Here is a 23,951-nt window from a genome sequence, read left to right as displayed (position 1 = left end):
ACAGATAGGCCCTTCTCGTGTCGGGATCATCGTCTCCTGAGATTAATCGGCAATGGCAGCGTCGCAGCCATCGCGAAGTAAAATTGCACACACACCCTGCGTCGTCGAAAGCGGTAAACCCACATCCTGCAAGGCACGGCTTCGGCATAATTTATTGTCTGGATGGTAGACCAACAAACCATCGGACGGGAATGGATTGGCGTTGGCGTCCTGGTCCCTGTCGCGCCTCCATCAAAAACACCGGCCCAATCACGGCCGCCAGCCCTCTGTGCCTGTCAAGCCTGTCAAGACCCGTGTGCTCGGCAAGGCAGCAGGGTGGGTGTCGCTTAGCCTCGTGGTCGATTAAGTCACACGCAATAGTTCCACAGAGCGAGCCCGAGGCCCAAGAGGCGCGCGCAAGGCATTCAGCACAGGACTGTTTAATCTGGCTTCCAATAAGCGACCGCCCTGGGGCTTATTATTTGCGCCGCAGCGCCTTCCCCGTTCCGGCCACGAGGCGACTCGCCTTTCTCCTGGCCCCGGTGGCCCCAGTCGGCAGCACACCATGGCCAATCGCTCCCCGCCGAACCCCTGGATCCTACGAGTTGTGGTCCCCCCAGACCGAGACCCGCCCCTTTTTTTCTGGCCGGCTGTTGTTTCCCCAATGGAACTCCCTGTACCATTCGACCAAAATCCGCCTCGCCCTCCCAGCGGTTGCGGTGCCAGTTCCTCCTTCCAGAAGACGCTGCTGGTTGCCGTGGATTGCGAACCTCTTTCGCTGCTGCTGCTCCTTTGATTGATGTTGCATGCCCTACACCGCGTAACTGTTCTGCCGGCTCTGGTCACTTTCCGCGTCCTCTCCTCCCGTACCCGCGCGTCCTCCACTGCTCGCCCAAGGAACAAACCATGTTCTCGCGGTGATCATTTGCCGTCCCGGGCCAATTGCACCTCAACAGTCCTTTGCCTTCTCTTTGGTATATCCATCATGTCGCAGGCCATGACCCTCGAGCCCTCCCCGGTGGACCTGGACCGGACCATGGCACCGTCAGAACACAACGGACTTGGCACCGCATACGACCACTACCGATTTGACGACGCCCTGTCCTCCTCACAGACACCTGATACACTAGACGCTTCACCTGGTCCACCTCGGGCGACAGCAATCACCCACCCCCAAGAACAATTCGTCCAGCCTTTGTCACATGGGCAACCCTTCCACCCTTCCTCTCGTCCCGAATCAGCTAATTCTGGCGTTCTGCCACCACCGCCACCACCGCGCTCGTCCACGCCGCTCCATAGCCCAAGGAGTACCAGGTCTCAGAGTCTAGCTGCCTCTCTTGGGAGCCAGTCACCCATCCGGCGCAAGCCTTTGAGTCCCACCGCCTCGCCATTGGCCGTTCGTTTCTCATCAAAGAGCTACCACATGAAGCCTCATGACCTCCCGGACGAGCCAGACTCTGGTTACTATTCGCTTGATAGCCCGGACTTGTATGACTTGGGCCCAGCACAGGGTCCAGCTCCCGTAGCCTCCCTCCCCACGCCCCTCGAGCCTCTGTCCGAGGAAGAGTAGGTTTAACCATGTCTTAAATACTCGGACGACAACCGCCAGGCTGACAGGAATGTTTTGCGTGCTAGATTCCAGGGCAAGTGGCCGTCATCCCCGACCGGGCCTATCGCGCCGGCCCCTTTGGAGGTTCGAAACATTCCAGACCTCAGCCCTGCACCACCTCAAACGGACGGTTTGACACAGCCCAAGCAACCCGCAAGTGCTTCAGACGTCACTCTGGCCACTCAGGGTCTAGGCCAGCCCGACGCGGAACCAACCAGTCCCAATAATCATAATACTAGCAGTAGCATGTCTATGTCTGGCCGGCCGCCCATGCCCCCACAGCTAGATCTTGATTATCGAAACTCAATCGCCCAACACAACAACACTCTCTCTCCTACTCTGGACAGACCACCAGACAGCGCATCCAGTTACCGCAGCCACGGCAGTCTCAACAAGCCACTACCAAGTCCGCCGCCTCCGAAGTCACCAGCCGGCTCCTCCAAACTGAGCAATTTCTTTGGCTGGGGTGCACCATCGCCGTCCAACACCGACCCGTCCAAGGACAAAGACTACTCTCCGATACCATCGCCAGTATCACCCAAGCCCAACGAATATTCCGATGAATCTCCAGTATCGACACGGGACCCAAATTCTACCCAAGTACCAACCCTCGAGGGCAACGCCCTCGGATACGTCGAGGCATATTTTCCCACACCGCCGAATTCCTATACGCTGGTGTCGCCCGTTGTCGAGATCGAGGAGATGGAGGATGAGCTGAAAGCCATCAGCGCCGAATTGGCCTCGTCCATTCGGCGCGAGATGGACCTAGAGGACCTGGTAGACAGGTTACAAGCAGAGATCGCCAACCCCCAAGCACCTGGGAAGAGGACCAGTGATTACTTCTCAGACTCTGGTTACAGCACGGCAAAATCCGGCGAGTTCGAGAACCCCAGAGACGAGATAACGACCATTCAACGCAAAGCAGAGCAAGAAAAGGCGCAGCTCCGGCTCGAACTTACAACCAAGCTGCAGGAGGAAAGGGGCCGTCGCAATGCGCTCGACCAGCAGATAAAGGAGCTTGCCGACAAGGCTTCGCAAGCCGACGCTGCCCAGATGACCAGCAAGGACGCCGACGCCAGGGTCAAGGAGCTGGAAAAGTCGTGTGAGGATCTCCGTCGCAGGCTGTCCGAGGAGCGCCAAGTCAAGGACAACTTCGAGGACCTGCTCACAGCTCTCAAGGGGGAGCTTCAGAATGCCGCACTGGAGCGGGACAACCTGCGGGATGAGGTCGTTCCACAACTGCGCGCACGGGTCGAGGGCCTCGAAGCACAGCAGGCTGACAATGAGAAGCTGGCCTACGAGACAACCAAATTACAACAGGAGCTGCAGGAGATCAAGGATTCCAAGGCGAAGCACGACACGCTCTCGCGGCTGAGGTCAAGTTCCGTCACAGGCCAGTCGTTCAAGCTCAGCCGCCCACCGTCTGGGCTCCACTCCACCGGGCTCTCCCGGTCCAACACCGTTAAGGGCGGGCACGTCGAGTCTAGAGACGTCCTGTCCGAGAGGCTGAAGGATGTCGAGGCTCAGAGAGACGCCCTACACAGTGCTCTCAAGAACCTGCTCGACAGGCAAGACTTCCAGAACCGGGAGAACGAGAAGAAGATCAAACTGTTAGAAGTCGAGCGAGATCGACTATTGTCAGCGTCCCCCAGGAAAGCCGGCTTCGATAGGGAGGTCTCAACGCTGCGCGAAGAAGTCAACATACTGCGACGGCGCGCCGAGGAAGCTATCGAGCAGAAATGGCAAGTCGAGAAAGGCCTAATAGGATTGAAGAGCGATCTCGACAGAGCTGAGGAGGAGATCACCTCCCTGAGGGCGCTCCTGAGTGAGAAAGACATCCTGATCCCAGACTCCTTCTCTCGGTACAGCAACAACTCGGCCACAGGCGCTCCAGGACTGCCAGCCACATCTTCGTCATTGGAGAAGGCATATGAAGACCTGCAAAAGGCGTACAAAGAAGCGCTTGAGCGTATCAAAGACCTTGAGATTGGCGGTACAAGTGCTTCTCAGGATGAGAGGACCAGACTCGCCATGGAACGACTTGAGCAATCACTCGCATCCGCCGTTCACGATCGCGATGACGCTCGCCACGAGGCGGCCTCGCTGCAAGGCCAAGTCGATAGGCTACAACAGTCCGAGAAGGACCACATGGAGGGTGAAAAGGACCTCGCGGACCAACTCAGGGACTCGGCCAACAGGGTTGAGGAGCTCACCCAGCAGGTCCGAGCTCAACTCGCCATCAATGCCTCCCTCCGAAGCCGACTCGCCGAGACCGTTGCCAGAGGCGAGGCCGGTCAAAAGGCCAACAAGGAGCGGCTTGCCAGCATGCAGAACCGCATGCGAACACTCGAAGAGCAGGTCGTTGCTGCCCAGAGCGCCGCCGAGGATCGCGTCAACCGCCACGAGGAGGAGCTCAGCAAGCTGCGGGAGTCGACCAGCGCCAACCTGCAGCGGCTGCGCGACAGTGGATTGCGATCGCCCCGCCTATTCCCTCCGAAGTCGCCCTTGTCGCCTCTCCTGTCGCCAAATGGTGGGAGATTCCCCCGGATGCTCAGCTCCCATTCCCGAAAGAGCTCCCGAAACCGCCCGTCGAGCTCCGGGAATAGCGAGGATGAGGAGGACACGTCTCAGGTCGAGACCCTGAAGGCCCGCGTCGCCGAGCTTGAGAAGTCTCTCGTCACTGCCGACTTTGAGATGCAGGAAGTTGTGGGTAGGATGAACACGGCGCAGATCGAGGTCATGACCCTCCAGGAGGAGAGGGAAACGGCCGCGCGGGAGACCAAGAGGCTGCAGAAGCTTCTCGAAGCCGAGAAGGTCAACGCCTTCCAACAGCGCTTCAACACCATTACCTCCTAATCATTCGAGGACGTTATCTACAACAAAACATTTCGGGAACGCGCTGGACTTCAGCATGGTGCATTTACATCGGACCGGAGCGCATACACGTCCACGTGTAAACCAGTTACTGTATCACTACCCCTACCGTCGACAGCATCCAAACCATTCAGTTCATGCTCGTCATGGGAGCAAACCAACGGCGTTTCTTGATTAACACATCTGGGATTGGACATTGAAAAATGCAGAGTGCATACCACTTGCCGCAAAGTATAAACCGACGACGACATATTCAGTGCTCGTTGTCCGCCTATTCTAATGTCTTTCTTGGCTTGGCTAGTGTCTATTATTCCAGAGGACGAAGGGGCTTTTTTTTAACTTCTCAATATAATACTCATAGCAAACTGTACATATACTTTTGGGAGTTGGGAGGGTTAAGGGCCACTGGAGAAGCAGCTTAGGATATAGCTGTGTCTTGGATCACAATCACGGCCGTCGCGATCGACGATGCCATTTGCATATGTACACGTTTTACTCTTAGTTTCCAGTCTTGCAAACCAGAGTGAACTTACTGTTGCTGATTGTTTCAACATAGTACAGGACTTTGATTCCATTGTGCCCGAAGGAAACAAACGTCCTCCCCCGCTTGAGGTTTGCCACCGACACAGGGTTACTTGCATATCACGTGGAGGAAGCTCGCTGCAGGCCGCCGCCCTTATCATTCTAGAAAATGTAGGTTTGGAGCCTTGGAGCCCAGAGTCTCTCCCTCGCCCTGCCCTGCCCTGCCTTAGTTTACGATCTCTCGAGATGTACACGGCATCCCCACGTCCGTGTGTTAGCAATCGCGGGATATGCCACAAGATCGACAGGAAGTGGCTGGTCAGCCGCATGTGTGTGTGTGTGTGTGTGTAGGAGAGGCTGCAACGTCTTGGCGAGGATTGGAAAAGCGAAGATGGCCTCGTTCTCCCGTGGGGGCCCGGGGGGCGCGTCTTCGTCGTCCATGAGCTGCGGGAGGAGGGATCGGGTGGGTGGTATTATCGCAATGATTCGGTGTACACATCCAGCCAGCCAGCCAGCCAGATCAATAGATCTTGAATCTGGAGGGGAAGGGAGGGTGATGGTTTCATGCTCTGCGCAGAATCGAGGTATGATCCGGAGATTTTGCGCGGAATGGGTTGGATGGGGGTCGCGGTGCAGTGCCCACGGAGAGAAATGCGCGCCCCTGGGTGGCGACCGATTCGCTCTGGGGAGCTGAGAACAGCAACGGATCCCCTCGTATGTTCCTCAGCTCTCATGCGGTCCATGATGGCATGGCTATTCAGTATGGTGATTGATCACTTTTTTTTCTTGGGAGGAACTGGTGTTTGGACTGGTACCGGTTGCTGCAGGGAGCTCAGCCGCACCAGGCACGGGGGTGGGCGGGATGAGACGACTGGATGGCAAGACGGGGTTGGAGGAGGGCTATATCACATCACAGAAGGATGTGCCGGGTGGGGGCCACACCCTTCTTGTCATTCCCCGTGGCTTTCTCCAACGAGCTACGTTTTGCCAGCTCGATGATAAGGCTGGGGCCGCTGCTGCAGGTTCCACGACACCGAGGACACGGCTAGCTCGAGTGCCGGTGTTCTTGGGCATGTCTGCGGGTGTCGTGGGCTGGTGGCCGAGGATAAACCTTAAAGATAGTTTCGGGGTCCTGGGGAACAGCAGCAAGACTTCAATGCATCTCGGACGAGGGGCTGCGATCGTGCATCAAAAGTGTCTTGGTGCGCATCAAGAAAGAGCCCTTCTCGGTGAGTGCGGGACTACACGGCGGGTTTCTGTCTGGCAAGGAGCCAAACCACCCAGCACACCCAAAGCAGCACCAGCAGGCCGAGCCGCAAGTTTCGCTAGTGCATCGGGAATGCGATTATAGTTCGCCCCTGCATGAGAGAGGCGGGTGGGATTGGGCGCCCTTCTAGACCCTTGCTTGGCGGGCTCGAGAGATAAGGGTGGTGGACAGCATTGGCTGCGGAGTTTTGTGAGATGCATTGTTGCCTTCCTTTAACAGCCACCAAGCCCGTGGTCTTGAAATTCTACCGGGTGATGAGTGCGGCGCTGGTGAGACTGGCCGTGATATATGATGACAGAGGCAGGTCAGCCAGCCAACTTTATGGGCACGACGGGAGCCTTGTCGTCGTCCCTGGCAGATGCCAATCTGTACACAATATCACCAGCCCTCGGCGTAATATAATCCAGGATGACCGGGGAAAAAAGCCATTGTACGAGAATGCCAGGTTGTAGTCCGGGGTTGACAAGTAAGCGACATTTGCCTATCTTGCCACAACCAGGAAGGTATCTAGTGTACACCACGATAGTACACAGCATCCTGAGTATCTGCGCGCTGGGTGGTGGGATCTCATGGCATGTATTCCGGCAGCAACAATGCTTCGTGTGGGTGACATGGCCAGACTGGACAAGAGTGTTCGGTCTGATGGGCCGGATCGTCGACGGGCAACTTGAGGGCGCCATGCCCATGCCGGGTGTCGCGGCGAGTCAGAATTCCGCACATGTCAGCCCTGCTCCGGAGAGTTTATATTGTGGGATTGCATCAGACTCGTGCAGAGCTACAATGCTGTGCAATACTGCAACAGGGTTTGGCTCTTGAGCTGCCTCAGGCTGCCTGCCCAGAATAGTGACGATGCGACGTCCTTTAGGGTTCATTCAGGTGTGATTTGTTCGGCCATGGCGTGGTTATTGGCTGGGAGGTTGTCTTTTTGCCGTCCTTTGGTTGCACTTTTCTTGCTGCGATCCAGCTCCCGTCGATGGATACGAGGCTCGGAGTTGGGCGGTTTTGTGCACGCATATGATGGCCGGGTAGGTGTTGGCTCATGGCCGATACGGAGATGTTCTGGAAGGTGGTGGAGAGCGTGGGGGAAATGAGGGTGTGAAGGTTGTTTCGCGATGGACGAGAAGCCAGGGCTGAGGTCAATGAGGCTAGGCAGTCCCGGAGATTTGGGATGGGCGGAACGGAATGGAAGAGGTGGTGTGGCAAGACAAGACCATGAGGAGTAAGTACCAAGGTACAACCACAGCCATCCATCAGCCTGCGGTACCTCCCGCGCGCGCCACTGGAAATGAGCCCAGGCCCCCTGCTTATCTTTGCTTTGGATTCTTACGCCATTCCTTTTGTCTGCACCGCCAACTGCACCTGCATACGGGACGGTCTCACAGCAGCACTCAATTTTTCAATTGTTTACTTTTCTTCTTCTTTCCCTCTTTGCTGCTTGCTTTTACGAGGCAGCGAGGCCAGTGGGGACAGTCGCACAGGGCCACTCGCCTGCATCAGCCAGCCATGTGTGCGCGAGTAGGCACATATGTAGGCTTGACAAGCTTGACAGGCACAGGCCTGACATGTCGGTCCCGCCTGCCCGCACGCTCAACCCCTGCACCGTTGAACCAGCTCACCACCCGAGCGCAACGGCTGTCGGTCTACTGTCTACTATGCAGTACTGTCTACACTACAGTCCAGCCCGATCCTGAGGTCTGCTGCTATGGCTCATGGGCTTTCTTTGTCCCACGCATGAACCCATTGCAGTATCTGGTATGGTGTAAAATGCACCAATTGGCCTTATCAGCAGCAGCCGGCGGCCCAATGGCTGCTCCCTGATCCGAGCTCCCCCATTGTTTCTGTCACTTCCCCCTTGGGCCCTTGGGCCCTTGGGCCCTTGGGGGTCGAGCATGCCCTTGTCGATCGCCTGCATGGCCCACCAAGACCACCAGGACTCCACTACCCAACTTGTTGCCTTTCCTGCCCTTGTCATCCGGTTGGCCTGGCTCTCTTTCCCTTAGCCCCCGGCTTGTGCATACATGCGCAGGCACATGCTTGTCGAGAACGAGATAGATGAGCTCTAAGCTCTTGCTTACTCCGTCCGGCGCACCATCAGATGTCATCCTCGCCCAGGCTCAATCTCGCAAGCCGGCGGTGGGCCTGCCTGCCTGCACATTCTCGGCCCTCTGCTCCGTGGCTTGTTCGACTTGGGCAGCTTGGTCTCCTGTTTCCCTCGCGAGTATTCCCTTTTTATCTCTGGTCCTCACACCCCGCGCCCGGTGTGACCCTGTCGCGTGTGTTTTGCTTTTTCCCTCCGACGTTTAAGGGCGTCAGCGGCGTGCGGCACGACACCTTGGACACCCATCAACTGGCCTCATAATTGCTTCTCCGTCTCCCGCATCTTGTTCCACTCTGGAACCATCCGCTGTCTTCACCGTCCGGCCCGCATCTTGACAGTCCTGCTATTGCTCCAGTCGCTGTGGCTGGGGGCAGCTGTTGTATATTCCAAGGTTGTCTGCCTTCTTCCGAGCTGCTTGCTCCCCTCCGGTCCTTTGCCTTATAGTCTTGACGCCGTCTTATAATCTTCATCTCCTCTCTTTCCCCATATCCATACCCAGAGCCTCTCAGACAACATTCCACTGTCATCAAGCACCTGCCATCTTGTGGATCCAGTTGACCTGGACCCGTCTCCCCGGTTTCTCATTATCCACAAATCTCCTCGTCTCGAGTCAAGAAACACCCGCCGCCCTTGGCAGCGGAACCTCGACTGCCCATCATGGTGGTCATCAATGGTGTCGACCTCAATGCTCTTGACTATGTTCCCAAGAAGATCGACTACAATGGCACCGGCGACGCAGGAGGAGACCCTCTTACAGAAGACCTGAACATTTGGTACGAGGTAGGTTGAATTCGCCCTGGCCGCTGCTTACCTTCGCCATCCATCAACACGCTGTGCTGGTCACTGACCGTTGTGTCTTGAAGACCGGCGATATAGGATGGATGATCACAGCAACTGCCCTCGTCCTCCTGATGATTCCCGGCGTTGGCTTCTTCTACTCCGGTCTCGCCCGCAGGAAGTCGGCCCTCTCGTTGATATGGCTCTCCGTCATGGCCACAGCTGTCACCACCTTCCAGTGGTTTTTCTGGGGCTACTCGCTTACCTTCTCACACACCGCCGGCCCCTTCATTGGCGATCTGGCCAACTTCGGCTTCCGAAACGTCCTCGCCCGTCAGTCCGTCGGCTCCTCCCGCCTTCCTGATCTGCTCTTTGCTGTCTATCAGGGCATGTTCAGCGCCATTACCGTCGCCCTCGCCACCGGCGCCGTTGCTGAGCGCGGCCGCATGTTGCCCTGTGTCATCTTCATGTTCATCTGGGCAACTGTTATCTACGACCCCATCGCCTGCTGGACATGGAACACCAGCGGCTGGAGTAACCAAATGGGCGGCTTGGACTTTGCCGGTGGGACGCCAGTCCACATTGCATCTGGGGCCGCCGCATTGGCCTACTCAATGATGCTGGGCAAGCGGAGAGGCCATGGTACACACGAGCTGAACTACCGACCCCACAACGTCACCCATATTGTGATAGGAACTGTATTCCTGTGGGTAGGCTGGTTCGGCTTCAATGCTGGATCCGCCCTCTCGGCGAACCTGAGGGCGGTCATGGCTGCTGTTGTCACCAACTTGGCCGCCTGTGTTGGTGGAATCACCTGGTGCGTGCTGGATTACAGACTCGAGAGGAAGTGGTCCACTGTCGGGTTCTGCTCAGGTGTCGTCGCCGGCTTGGTATCCATCACCCCCGGTTCAGGTACGTTTCCAGTCCCGGACCTTCCCACCAATGTCTCGTCTGACTGAACAATCTCAGGTTTCGTTCCAGTCTGGGCAGCCTTGCCTTTTGGCGCCCTGGGAGCCGGCTTCGCCAACTACGCCACCAAGTTGAAGTTTGTTCTTCGCATCGATGACGCGCTCGACATATTTGCCGTTCATGGCATGGGCGGTTTCGTTGGAAATATCTGCACAGCCTTCTTCGCCGCCAACTACATTGCGAGATTGGATGGGGTCACCGATATTCCTGGAGGCTGGATTAACCAGCATTGGATTCAGATAGGGTACCAGCTTGCAGACTCCTTCTCCGGAGGGGCGTACTCGTTCGTCGGCACATGCCTCATCCTATTCATAATGAACCTCATCCCTGGCCTCCACCTCCGTGCCAGTGAGGAGGCTGAGATCCTTGGCATCGATGATGCCGAGATTGGCGAGTTTGGTATGTTTCAACGCCCTCTGTCAAACAACACTTAAGCGATGCGTGGAGACTGTGAGCTGACCAGACGAACAACAGCGTACGACTATGTCGAGCTCACGCGAGAGGTCTTGAATGATGTGGAGGTCGACCCGGACACGCACAGCAGGTTCTCGGGGGATGCTCAGAGCTACGATCCGAGGGAGAAGAACAGAGGCATACCGCTTATGGACTCCCGCATGTTCAGCAGCGCACAGGCATCACACCAGTAAGCGATCATCCAACCAGCAAACAATATCCAGGTCCACAGGTACCACATGTTTTTGCTTGTCTACACTCTCTCATTTCTTTTGGGTTAAGTTGCTGAGCTTTTGCTGTTGAGGGCAAGGATTTCCAGCGCAACGAGCACAAAGAGCCTCATAGACCGACGGAGTCCTGATATTAGAAGCTGAAGTGGTCGATGCGATCGATACCCTTTTGGATTTTCAGCTATATATAACGAGGAGGTCGTTGTGATTTTCGTTTTGGACACATTGTCTGTCCAGCACCTTTTTATGATGACCGCCATGATACTCAACGAACATACAAAAGAAATGCGGGGCGGTCTTTTGTGTTTGTCTAGTATTTGGTAGCTATATAGTTAAAGCCGCCCTGAGCACCCAGACATGGTTTGCAGTTGGGATTTAGTATTTATTACACATCAATACAGGTTCAGCGTATGGTGTTGACACTTCTGAATTGATCTATTTTACCCTATGAGTATCTTTCCGCCACGTTTGTGCCACCGAAGGATGCGTGTCTGTGGTGGCGCAATCCACTATGATGCCTAGGTGCATGCCAGTGTGGCTGAGTTTCAGCTCACATGATGATCCACATTCTGGCTGCCTCCAGCCATACGAGTGCGTGCCGTCAACGATGCTACTATGAAAATCTCCGGGAAACCAGGACACCACTGGGCAAGTCTACCATCCAGAGCGGCACGCGGCCATTAGAAGCGCAATCTACCGCCGTCAACTTGACGAATCTCAAAATAAAGACAAGGAACACGGTCGGGCTTAAACAGCATGATGATGCTACGAATGAACATTTGAATCGACTTAGCAAATCTTCTGGGTAAACATGGCCAACATCAATGCCTCAAAGAGCAAGTCATCTTCGGTTCTGAGACCGTCCGACTTGGGACCTGATCCAATCGGTACTCTTGGGCGAAACGAAGGCTACATGAGCTCATGGTCTTGGACGGATGACGACTACATATACCTCAATTCGACACCTTTTACTTCCAATGCGCCGTTCTTCCGGCACGGACCGATCCGTCTCTCCAAGGCCGACCTTGTCAATGCCGACACCATCGACGTTCTCGACTGGAAACTGCTATCCTCACGAGACGAGGAGATCGACTGGACGGCATTCCATGTTGCTATCCTGGGAGGCGCCGGAGAATTTTTCAGCAACCCCAGCGACTCCTGCGCTGACGATGAAGAAGAACTGGTTGATGACCTGTGCGAGTGGCTCAGGGATCTTGGGTATTCGAGTCATTCCTTGGGAGCACTAGTGTTCGAAGGAGCGTTTGTCAGGAATCACAGAGAGAAGACCGACGAACGCCCACCTAGTCCTGTCAATGTGAATGAATGGACTGACGTCTATCGTGCACTTTCTCATCGGCAAAGGGAGGACCCATTCCATCTCATATCCAAGGCTCAGGAGTCTGAGGGTGCTAGCGACATCTTGTCAATGATGTCCTACGCTGAATCCATCTTTGACGCTGGTGCCACCACGAGCACTGCGTCTTCCGTACCAGGTGGTACACAGGAGCTCATCAGCAAGTTTGTTGATATTCTCGTTCGCGATGCCGGTGTGGCCAGACTGATTTCCATGGCCTTGTCCGACGACGGAATGGGCCAGGAGAGGTTTCGCAGGAACTTTGGCCGGATCCTCCGAAGCTACTCGAGAGAGCTGAGGTGCAGTCTGGGAAAGGGAATGCCAGACGTTGGCGACGCGTCTTATGCGCATGCGGCTGCTTTTGTTTCTCGCAAAGCACCGCACGCCTCCCATCTTATTGTCTCAAGGTTCAGTCAGGCGAGGAAATCGATGCCGCCTCGAGATAGCCTAGCTGACTCTGACGGTGCTTCTTCCTCTGGGAGCGAGGAGAGCGAAGGAGAGAGTGAGGTCCTCAACATGGAGAAGCTAGAGTCTTTCCTCACCAAGGGCGAGCCGTTCAGGCTGCTTAGATGGAGGCTCCGGGCGCTCGTATATCCTGACTCTTTCTTGTCGCGCGTAAGAGACTCGACTGAGCAACTGGTTCGGATAGCTTCCGGCTGTGGATTGACAGGTCTACTGTTGAGAGCCCAGCAACAGCGGGTTCAAGCCCCAGAGAACTTGAGGGCAGATTTTACGGAACTAGTAGGGTGTCTGGCAAGAGATCTAAGGATGCAATGCAGCACTTCGGGACAGATTCGCGTTGCGGATTTTCTTCGGGTGCATTCACAATATGTTGCCGCAAGACTGATAGAATCAACCGCACCGGGAAAGGAGTCTGACAGCGAGAAAAATTACACCTCTGATGGGATACTTCAGGATATTGTCGCCAATACGCCACTAGATGTGTGGGAAATGGATTTTCAGGTCCACTGGGGCTTTATAACGTCTACAAGGGCTTTCCAGGACTTCTTGAATGACCTGAGAGACCTGGCCTATCCGACTCTATTTTCTCGAGCCAGGAAGCTCATTGCAAAATCGAATGAGCCCGAGAGCCGACGTTTACTACCAATTTTGGCGGAAATGCAGTGGGCCACGGAATGCAGAGGCGCCACAACGAAAACCAGATGTACCTTCCGCATCAGTCCAGAACAACACAGTCTCGCAGATCGATTGAAACTTGCTGTTGAGGCTAGTACAGGCGCTCAATGGGACTGGTGGCCCCTCTGCTCACCACCACGCCATCAAGCTTACAGCTCCCTCGACGGCGAAATTTTATCTTGGATATGCGTGAGTGACGTTTATTTGGTTATTTTGACACATTGTTTGATGTCTTGGAGCATGCTATTTAGCTGGTGCCGCATCATATGCCGCAAACTTTACTATCTCTCCTATGTACCCAGTATCTGTCACCGTCTTTCAAATCGTTGGCCAGAAACTTCTATTTCTCTTTCTCAATTCAAAATTAGAACACCCAGGATCTATCCTAGATTCGAGAACCATTACTTCATTCAGAAGAGGATAGTAACGAGGTACTGAAATTGGCCATACCTAGCCGTGCGGAATGCTTCGCCGCGAGAGAATATCGCCAAAACACTCTGAGATGTTGCGCGACCTGGCAAGAACTCTGCCCCTCTCATTGCCGGCAAACCTCAATATCCCGTCGATTTCCCTTGGCGACTCCGGCAATCACGCTTCCCAGGGGCTTTCTGATTCAGCCACAGATGACTCGTCTTTAGGAAGTCGGAGCTCTCGCAACTCATTATCGAGTGGGAGTACCCCCATGACAGCATTCAGCAGCTCTGGGAGCTCTGTTGCGATCTCGATTGGTGATAACGAAATTGAGCGATTCGTCTTCATCCTCGTCCTGGACTCCCGATACCATCTGATCACCACCGACGTTTCTGAAATGTCGTCCATCGACTTTTTCCAGGCCCTGACCGCTGAATATAACGCCCAACGCGGCATCCTACGTCGACTATTCTCTATTTTCGTCTATAGCCACTGCGACTTTGTTCAGGTAAGAGTTTCCCCCAAACTGATCTGAAAATCTCATCCGTTTCCTCTTGAAGGGGGTCTTGTAAGCTTCCTGTGTACATACCAGTTGACACTATGAAACGCCCTAAATCTACGAAGAGAGGTTTTGAACTTGTGCTTTGGCCGATGTTGGCTCCGAAACAGCAGTTTAGGTTGATTGTATAACGATCGGTGGCTGACTATACTCGAGAAACAGGTCAAACGATGGGCCCCCAAACGCTTCGCCCCAGGCAACAAGTTCTCTTTCCCACCAACCGATGACGACAGCTACAGGTATTCGCCCCAACCAATGCTGGAACCACCGATATCACCACATCAGTTTCATGAGCTCTACTACAGCTGCTATGACTCGGAGAACCTGAGCCACAGACTCCACAACATCTTTTCAACAGTGGTACCAGTAGTGTCACCATGCGACGTTCTTGGCAACATATCTGACGAGTTCCTTCTTTGCCTTCCCAAACGGGACACACCGGTTAACTCTACTGGTCAGTTCGCAAAAGGGGATAAGTTCGAGGTGTTCTGGGGGCTTGTTGCACGCGAGCGGCGCTCTACCGCAAGAGTCATGGTGTACACTTTAGCCAGCCTTGCCCCGTCGTTAGTATTTGCGTTTGGGTGGATGTTCGCCTGGGACCATTCTGGAGACCTACAGAATGCATCTGTACCATTCACGATCACTTGTTCTATGCTGGGATTGCTGTGGGCCGTGGTATATTCAGGGAGTAACACTGTCTATAGTTGACATGCTTAGCAATGATGAGATGGTATCCGAGTCCACCTAAGTATCACAATAATATCCTTATATTTATATATAGCTACCTAAAAGTCCTATTAGCTAAGAACTCTTTGTTTTTATCTTTATAACGTAGCTCCAGAGCGACGTCAGCACCGATCCACAGCTACCTCGGTTTACCGAGATGCGTCTTTCGTAGTATAGTGGTTAGTATGCAAGCTTGTCATCGCCATCCTGGAAGCAGCAACGCTTGAGACCCGGGTTCAATTCCCGGCGAGAGAGATATTGCATCATTTTTGTCTTTTGAAATATAAATGTCAATTCGTTTTGTCGGTTGGCTTGCTTACGCGTAAGAAGTGGTTGATTGTGGGTTGTATTTGTCTTGGTTGGAGGTGTGCGGGGCTCGGCGGCAAAGTGCCTAATTTAGTTAGCTAGATCTCACTAACTAAGCTAGACCTTATAATCTACCCACCCACCTTACTTATAGTAGCTAATCCACTATAGCCTACTATTCTTATACTTTTTTTTTTAAAATTATATTATAAAAATTTATAAATATAGTAATATATTTTTAATATAAAATTAAAAGACTTATAATTATAATTATTTAATTAATTTTTATTTAATTAATTTATAAATATATAATTTAAATTAAATTAAATTAAATTTTTCTTTAAATTTTTTTAATTTTATTATTTTTAAAGAAATTAAAGCTTTATATTTTTTAAGTTTAAATTTAAAATTTTTATATATTTTAACATACTTTAAATTAAGTTTATATTAGTAGTAATTAGTGTTTTTTTATTATAGTACTATACTACCTAGATCTTACGCTACAGACTACTATGTAGCGGATTCAGCGGTTGGACAGCAACAGGCAGCTGTCACCCAGTTCGGCTTCTTGAGAAGTCAGTGATATGCGCCAGCCACCTCTCCTTTACCTGCTGTGATTGATGTCAGCTTGCCCCTTGGTAATCTTTGAAAACGGTAAAATTTCACAGCCGGTATGCAGTCAAACATTTGGGACCACTGGCCGAGTACGAACTATCGCCTCCGTCCTCCGCACAAACCAGCTACTACAAAGCGAGCACTGCTCTAGCTGCCATACCATGTCTGCAGACGCCTCCCTGGCGGACAAAGAGGCCTTCTATTCTCAACTTTGCTGGCTGGATTCGAATTCGGGCAGCGAGGATGAGATACCCCAGCAAGATCTCGAATTTCGCGAGGAAACCCGGAAATTCTTCAAGCAGGCACGGGCCCGAGACAAAACAACGACCACCAGTCGCGAGCCTACCGCTGACCAGGTCCCGCACGTTGACCTGACGACAGCAGATGAGCGCCTGACGGGACCAGCAAGGCGGTCCAACACTGCGCCGACGCCACTTTCTACTACTGTCATCAAAGCCACACCACGCTCTGCTCAGAGCAAACAGGCCAAGCGTATCCCGGGCAGCAACTCGCTCATCGAAGACACGCCCCGTCAAGCGCCCCCTCCATCTGCCGTAGCCAAGCTGAGACGCATGGTAACAATCCCGTCGTCACTTAACCCAACGAACCCCTCAACCTCCCAGTTGATTCCAGATAGCAGCATGGGATCCCGCAAGCGCAAGCATGAAGTAGGGGTCCCTCTCCAAGATCAGGTACTAAGAGGGTTGCGATTCCTTTACATCCAGGGAGATCGCAAAGGCCTGCGGAAGCTTCGCATGGAGCAAGCTGAGAGGTATGGTGCCGAAGTTACCTCTGAGCTTGAAGATGCAACGCACGTCATCGTGGATGACGACCTGACCTTTGAGCACATCAAGGACGGAGTGGCTTCTGTAATCGGACAGGACCGGCCTTTGATAGTTCGAACACACTGGCCCTTGGACAGCATCAAAGAGAAGCGCCTCCTCCCGACCACGTCCTCATGGTATCGAGTCATCCCGGACCTGGCCGTACCCGCTGTCTCTACTGCTGTGGATGTCCCCAGAGACTCGTTGGAGGTCAAGGCCGCCCGCAATGGACCCTACAGACAGGCGAATGAACCGCACGTAACTCCTTCGCAAGGTGAGAAATTGTCAGCACCGCAGAACGAAAGCCGTTCTGAGGTTTGGACCGGCAAGGATGTTGCTATTCCATCTTCACAGCCTTTCTCTGGAGACGGAGTGTCTAGTGCTGGCTCCGCAAGCAACCGTCCAACTGGACACGAATTCAAAGACGAGCTGTCACAAATGATCGAGGATGTGCAGAAGAATTACAAGGACCTGCCCTCTCTGGCCTGTGAGGAGGATGGAGGCGACAAGAAGGAAATTGACAGTGAAAGCGACAGTGAATCAGAACGAAAGAAACCACGAAAACGCGTCAAAAAGTCTCAGCTGCCAAAGCCCAGGCTCGAAGACAAATTTGCTTGCAGTAGAGGCGGTACCATGGACAAGTCCCACGGTCCAAATGCCAAAACTGTTGCAATCCTACAACAGCTTTGTGACTACTACGATAGGATAAACGACCATTTCCGTCTCCTGTCTTACCGCAGAGCCATCAACGTCTTGTCCATGCAAGCAGAACAAGTAACGACAGCCGATGAAGCACAACTTCTCCCTTGCATTGGACCAAGCATCGGCAGAAAGATCGAGGAGATCGTCAGGACCCACCGCCTTCAACGCCTGGAGCATGCACAAAACGATCCGAAGAGCCAGGTTCTACAGCTTTTCCTCGGAATCTACGGTGTCGGCCTCTCCACAGCTAACCAGTGGATGGCGCAGGGGTTCCAAACGCTCAACGACCTGCTGCGGCATGCTTCGCTGACCCCGAACCAGCGCATCGGTATTGATCACTATCAAGACCTCAAATCACGCATTCCGCGCTCCGAGGTGAAGGCTCTTGGCGATTACGTGAAGGACGAGGCAGCCCGGATCGATAGGGACGTCGAGCTCCTCATCGGCGGCAGCTACCGCAGAGGCGCAGAAAGCAGCGGCGACATCGACCTTATCATCACCAAGACAGGGACCACATCAACTGAGGAGCTCTTGCCATTCCTGGATCGGCTGGTGACCAACCTGACGCAAAAGGGGTTCCTCACGGTTGCGCTGGCCTCGCACGACCAACGGAGCTCCAAGAACAGGGATGATAGTGGCTCCAAGTGGCACGGCTGCTGCGTTCTCCCACGCGAAGCCGGCTCCGAGGATGGCCAGAATGAGCAGAGGCCTTGGAGACGCATCGACTTCCTGCTAGTGTACGTATAAACTTTCCCTCGTTGCATGACCACCCTCACGGAAGTACCACATAAAGCCCTCCAGCCTAACATTGACATCTCGCAGGCCAGAGACCGAGTATGGTGCCGCGTTGATTTATTTTACGGGCAATGACATCTTCAACAGAAGCCTCCGGCTACTGGCCTCGACAAAGAAGATGAGGCTGAATCAGCGCGGGTTATACCAGAATGTGATCCGGGGCTCTAACAGGCAGAAACTGTGCGAGGGAGAACTGGTTGAAGGCAAGAGTGAGAGAAAGATCTTTGAAATTCTTGGGGTCCAGTGGAGGGAGCCCAACCAGCGATGGTGCTAAGGCTGGCAGCCGCTGGACGTTCATCATTATAATTTGCGTATCTGGTATCCAGGAAAGGGCGAGGCGTTTTTGGAGTCCAACTCATTTTGATCTCTTCTTGTGAGGTCAGTTTTACCACGCAAATCGGTGTTCTGGCCAGGAGCAGATTCCCTCTGGTCCTACAATGTGCACTGCAAAGAATCAACTCATTCCCGAGTCTCTAGGTGTGAAGAAGGTCGCATGAGGCTCTTGTCTTGTTAGCTTGTTGGGACCCTTGCAGATCCTAACCAAGCACTGCAGGGGCCCTGGATGAAGTACCTCCGTACCCTTGTGTGCTCCATCTGGGGCTGCGACGACCAGGGAAGTCGGTGTAGCAGCCGCAGGTGGCCAGGCCCCCAAGGCGGCTAGTCGCATTTTATTCTGCCAGCCAAAAACCTTTGCAAAAATCCGAACGTCCCTGGATTGAGGGTGCCCCGCCGCTACTGAGGTTCAACTTCGAGGCCCCCAAGCCTGGACTTACAATTTTGAGTGTCAACACTGCGATCCCTTCACATTCGTACTCTCAGAACCCCCAACTTATATCGATTTCTTTCTTCCAAGCAGCCTGCCCTAATCTTGTGACACGGCATTTAGCATCATGGCGTCTGGTGAAAGCATGGACATTGTGAAGGCCGAGCAGCAGCTCAAGGGAATGGCCCATTCTGAGCAACACTACTTCAACAGGTGAACACCGCCTGCGCATTGTCTTGTGCAACTACAAGACATCCCACAGGATCTTGCTAACCTTGATGCGTACAGCTACAACCACCATGGTATGCCCGACAGCACGAGCATGTCTCTCCTTGTATTGAATCTTGAATTGCTGACAGGCCTCCCTCAATGAAGGTATCCACGAGGAGATGCTGGTACGTACAAATCCAGATGAAATGGCCCTCGCCGTTGGGAAATCCGAGGCCTTTGGTGCTGACTTTCCATGTGTTGCAGAAAGATGAAGTGCGGACACGCTCCTACATGAACGCGATCGTGCAGAACAAGCACCTGTTCAAGGACAAGGTTGTGCTCGATGTCGGATGTGGCACCGGTATTCTGTCCATGTAAGATTTTCTTAGTGGATGGGGAAAGGGCGCAGGGTTGGCTTTCAGGCCTGGGTTCCAGACGGTACTAACTTTTCCCTCCCAGGTTCGCTGTCAAGGCCGGCGCAAAACACGTTATTGGCGTCGACATGTCTACCATCATCTTCAAGGCCCGCGAAATTGTCAAGGTCAACGGCATGTCCGACAAGATCACACTTCTCCAGGGCAAGATGGAGGAGATCGACGACCAGATGCCCTTCAAGAAGGTTGATATCATCATCTCTGAGTGGATGGGCTACTTCCTCCTCTACGAGTCGATGCTCGACACCGTCCTGTACGCTCGTGACAAGTACCTGAACCCCAACGGCCTGATTTTCCCCGACAAGGCTACCATTTTTGTTGCCGGAATTGAGGACGGAGACTACAAGGATGAGAAGATTGGCTGTGAGTGAAGAAGAGCGAAAAAGCAAAACCACCAGAGAAGCCGTCCCGCGAGGGATCGCACACAATAGAGATTGGGAAGATACTAAACAAGTGCTGTTTAGTCTGGGACAACGTCTACGGCTTCGACTACAGCCCGCTGAAAGAGACCGCCCTGACGGAACCGCTCGTCGACACGGTCGAGATGAAGGCCGTGGTGACGGACCCGGCCAGCGTGCTCACGCTCGACCTGTACAAGTGCACGACGGCGGACCTGGCCTACAGCGTGCCCTTTGACCTCCACGCCCGTCGCGACGACTTTGTGCACGCGCTCGTCGCGTGGTTCGATATCGAGTTCACGGCCTGCCACAAGACGGTCGCATTCTCCACCGGCCCGCACACAAAGTACACCCACTGGAAGCAGACCGTCCTTTACCTCAAGGACGTCCTGACCGTCCAGCAGGGCGAGACCGTCCACGCCTCCATGACCTGCAAGCCCAACGAGAAGAACAGGAGGGACCTGGACATCGAGCTGACCTACAAGCTCGAGACGACCGACCCAACACGGTCAGCCGAGGGCAGCTGCACGTATAAGATGTGCTAAGCCCCTGGGGGTTGTTGAAGCACTCCTCGTGTGTGCTCGTTTTGTGCAGGAGGTGCGGCGAGTGCCCATCTCAACGCGGTCTGGCAATCTTCTGAGCCTCTGTACACCCCGCCCCGGCCCTTGGTCGCAGCATCGGGGTCAGTTAGATTGCTTGGGCATCGTCGATCACGGTGGGGGAATTAGTTGCAAGACAGGACGCTGCGTATCGCGCGCCTGGAGGCTCACGCTCAAAAACACTCTCATCAGAACGGCAAAACTCCTCGGCCCACCGTGGAGGAGCAGACGAGGCTGTCAGGGCTTACTCTGCCAAAGGACGGCGCCCGTCGCTCGGACCCATAGTAATGGCAGGTGGACAAGGAAATTTCGTGAGGGCAAGGGGAAGGAGATGGAAGGAGGGCAGGGGAACGGAATGGTCTCTATTCCAAGTGTTTCCACCGGTCATAGGAAAGCATGAATTGTTTGCATCGATGTCATTGGCTCCTAGTGCAAGACAAAAGAGACGCGACTGTATTTCTCAGACTCAGACAAGACACCACAATTGTAGATCTCAGGCTGAATCTTTGGTTAGACATAAAACAGGAAAACAGCGGTGGCCTGGGAAAACATGCAATACAAACGCCATCCCATATTGATTTCAGGGGATCTGCTGAGGAGTTGTGATGATGCAAGGAGATTCTGCACATGAGCATGGCCCCCTCTGGTCTCAAACAAGAGCTCTGGCCAAAGTTTGCGACAGTGAATAGGCACTCTGCCTACGTCATCAGACAGAGTTGCTGCTGGTGACCCTTGTGCCCTTGGAGTCAGGCTATGCAAACGGCACACAACAAAGCAACCGTTGAAGGGCCATCCATCTCACCTGTCACGGCAGCATCCCTGGCCAGAGGACCGTATTCGACAGCAAAACATTTTGTCTATCTTGGACAAGCCGACCTATTCAGGTGACTCTAACTGCCTTGTATTCGCTCGACGCTCGTTTATTCCTTCAGGTGGAATGACCGACAAACGAAAATCTTTATCCTTGATCGCAGGACGCCCTCGACAAGCAGAGCATCAAAATTCAAAACGCCGCCAAAACACTTTTGGAGTTGATGTCGAATTTTCCGCCGCCACTGCCATCATAGCACGGTATCCCTGGACCTTTCCTCCTCCCCTGCCTCGAAGCACTAATCCAACTCCAGTCTAAACAGAAGCTCCGGTTCATCATCATCATCATCATCGGCCTTCTTGTGCCGGATGCCCTCATCAGATGCAACCAGCGTCCCGTCGTTGCTGGCCGCCTCCTCCCTCGCATCGACGAACGCGGGGCCATCAGGACCAGCCGTGCGGTATGCAACGCCACTGGGGATTTCGCCGAGCAGCAGCCATGATTTCGGAATGACCGGAGTTATCAGCTCTGGCGAGTTAACTCTCTCGGGGGTTCTTGCGCCGCTTTTCTATTGCACGCCCGCCGCGGTGATTCTTCCGTACTTCTCCACCACAGCAGCAACCTTCTTGGCCAGCTCATCCGCCTCTACCCTGGTCGCGGCCTCTGCGTAGACGCGGCAGGCATTCTCGGTGCCTGAGGCACGAGCGAAACTGCGCGCGCTGGTGTACTTCTTGACCAGGGCGTCAATCTCGTCTTGTGCGCCAGCGGGCGCTGACAGCTTGCGCTCGGCATCCGTGGTCTGGAAGACGTCCTTGTCCCCGACCTCAACACGGACCAGCCGGTTGGGGAGGTCGGTATAGGTCATGGCCCAGTCCTTGAGCGTCCAAGCCTTGTGCGCCAGAATCACCTCCACCAGCAGCATGTCCGAAATGGCATCGCCGACCGTCTGGTTGATCAAGTCGCCAACGGCGGCGAGCGTCTCAAGCGCGTCCTTCTGAGCAGGGGACTGAGGCTCCTTCTCCTTGAAGGTGCGCAGGGCATCATTGGAGAACACGACCGTGCCGTGGCCGTTCGCCTCGAAGTAGACGCCAACGTCGAAGTTGCAGGCTGCATGATGCAGGTGCTTGACGCCGGTGGGCGTGCAGACGACAGGAAGTCGAAGGTGGTCGGTGATGTATTTCGTGCTGGCGCCATTAGCATACGCGGTCTGTACGACACCGATACGAAGATCGTCCTCGAGACCAGCAGAGCGCACCAAGTCGGCGATGAATGACGCAGCCAAGGTGGAGATGCGGTCGCCGTCTAGCATGAAGAAGCCCGTCTCGGCATCGGTCCAGTAGTAGATCAGACGGTCAGCGTCACCGTCGAGGGAACAGTATCGGGTGCCGAGCTCAGGCTTGGGCGAGGGAGGAGCTCGCTGCTTGGTCTTGACGAAGTCGGCACCGCTCTGCATAAGGGTGTGGCTCAGCATACGGTCGCATTGGGTAAGAAGTTGCGGTCACTTACATCCAGGTTCAGGACCTCAGGACGGAGAACATCATCGTTGACAACCTTGACATCGAAAGGGACCTTGTCCTTTGGAAGATACTTCAACAGCTCCGTCAACTTGGGGCCTCCAACGCCATTGGCGCAGTCCACGGTCAGAGATCCGTTGATCTTGCGGCCCTTGAGAGCACGGGAGAAGGCATCCGAGAACTTGTTGTAGTATCCCGCCTCGCTGACCTCACCATAGGACTGGGGGGTGTCCTCAGTGTTGATGGCCCTGGTCAGATAGTGCAGCTGGGGGGTTGTCACAATCTTAAAGTCCACAAACTCCGTATTTGTGGCCTGCAGGGCAGCAGCGAGGGCAGTCACCAGGGTGTGACCAGAAGGTCTAGTGTCCCGGCCATAGACAACCTTGGCAGGGGCCTTCAGGTCAATCCTGAGCTGGGCAGCAAGACCATTGTAGACCTCGACGAGCTCGTCGTCAGTCTTGCAGTTCACCAGCTTGGTTGCGTGTGACTCCCACTCCTGCTCAAGCATCTCACCCATGGGATCGACAACCTTGACGCCGTTGTCCTTGGCTGGGTTGTGGCTGGCCGTGATCATGACGCCTATGGCCTGGCTGCCAAGTTTCCTGCTCCGCAAGGAGGCCAGCAGACCGACCCTGAAGGAGATGCCCTCAAGGAGGTCAGAAGCCATCCGGAAGCCAGCAGTGCCATAGTTGTAGGAGCCACCACCAGGCTTGGGGACAATGGGGTGCTTGGCTGCCGCAGCCCGGATGTTGTCGTCGTGAGAGGGCATGGTGGCTTGTGTCTCGCTCACAGGGCCCCAGGAGCTTGTTGCGGGCAAAAGAAGGGGATGGAGGTGAAGCAGGCTGAAGGAGAGAGGCTTGGAAGACAAAGACAAGACTATCAAGGTGTTGTAGAGGGAGGGGGAGGGATCCGAGGTGGAAGGGGGGAGGCATTTAAAACAGGCCAGGCCAGGCCAGTGAGCTGTCATAGCTGGTAAAAGAAAGGCAACCAACCCACTACGAGCTACTGCCCCTAC

At 54.3% G+C, this 23,951-nt stretch overlaps 5 protein-coding genes across 5 annotated transcripts; 4 read left to right on the top strand and 1 right to left on the bottom strand.

Annotated features, from left to right (window-relative positions):
• The first annotated feature begins 471 nt into the window (after positions 1 to 471).
• KVR01_005112 (uncharacterized protein) lies at positions 472 to 5,869 on the top strand. Its single transcript, XM_044793438.1, has 2 exons — positions 472 to 1,545; positions 1,615 to 5,869. The coding sequence occupies exons 1-2, from the start codon at positions 779 to 781 to the stop codon at positions 4,442 to 4,444; spliced, it is 3,597 nt and encodes a 1,198-aa protein (XP_044645557.1). The 5' UTR covers positions 472 to 778; the 3' UTR covers positions 4,445 to 5,869.
• A 3,137-nt stretch (positions 5,870 to 9,006) lies between these two features.
• Positions 9,007 to 10,922, top strand: KVR01_004902 (uncharacterized protein; the record flags this gene model as incomplete). Its single annotated transcript, XM_044784205.1, has 5 exons — positions 9,007 to 9,129; positions 9,213 to 10,038; positions 10,096 to 10,494; positions 10,570 to 10,738; positions 10,853 to 10,922. 5 exons carry the CDS (start codon positions 9,007 to 9,009, stop codon positions 10,920 to 10,922), a joined length of 1,587 nt encoding a protein of 528 aa, XP_044645347.1.
• Positions 10,923 to 11,589: 667 nt separating this feature from the next.
• KVR01_005216 (uncharacterized protein) lies at positions 11,590 to 12,799 on the top strand (the record flags this gene model as incomplete). The annotated part of the gene is made up of 2 exons (XM_044785243.1): positions 11,590 to 12,747; positions 12,782 to 12,799. 2 exons carry the CDS (start codon positions 11,590 to 11,592, stop codon positions 12,797 to 12,799), a joined length of 1,176 nt encoding a protein of 391 aa, XP_044645661.1.
• Positions 12,800 to 13,951: 1,152 nt separating this feature from the next.
• On the top strand, positions 13,952 to 15,137 carry KVR01_005011 (uncharacterized protein; the record flags this gene model as incomplete). The annotated part of the gene is made up of 3 exons (XM_044794027.1): positions 13,952 to 14,188; positions 14,402 to 14,914; positions 15,081 to 15,137. 3 exons carry the CDS (start codon positions 13,952 to 13,954, stop codon positions 15,135 to 15,137), a joined length of 807 nt encoding a protein of 268 aa, XP_044645456.1.
• A 6,028-nt stretch (positions 15,138 to 21,165) lies between these two features.
• Positions 21,166 to 23,898, bottom strand: KVR01_005592 (phosphoacetylglucosamine mutase PCM1). Its single transcript, XM_044789052.1, has 2 exons — positions 22,929 to 23,898; positions 21,166 to 22,869 (listed from the first exon to the last, which is right to left on the bottom strand). The coding sequence occupies exons 1-2, from the start codon at positions 23,703 to 23,705 to the stop codon at positions 21,991 to 21,993; spliced, it is 1,656 nt and encodes a 551-aa protein (XP_044646037.1). The 5' UTR covers positions 23,706 to 23,898; the 3' UTR covers positions 21,166 to 21,990.
• Between the last annotated feature and the right edge of the window lie 53 nt (positions 23,899 to 23,951).

Source organism: Diaporthe batatas, assembly GCF_019321695.1.
Source record: "Diaporthe batatas strain CRI 302-4 chromosome Unknown Contig00005, whole genome shotgun sequence".
In the NCBI taxonomy this organism is placed as follows: domain Eukaryota; kingdom Fungi; phylum Ascomycota; class Sordariomycetes; order Diaporthales; family Diaporthaceae; genus Diaporthe; species Diaporthe batatas.
Note: the sequence above shows the minus strand (reverse complement) of the source record. Positions and strands in the feature narration are given on the sequence as shown.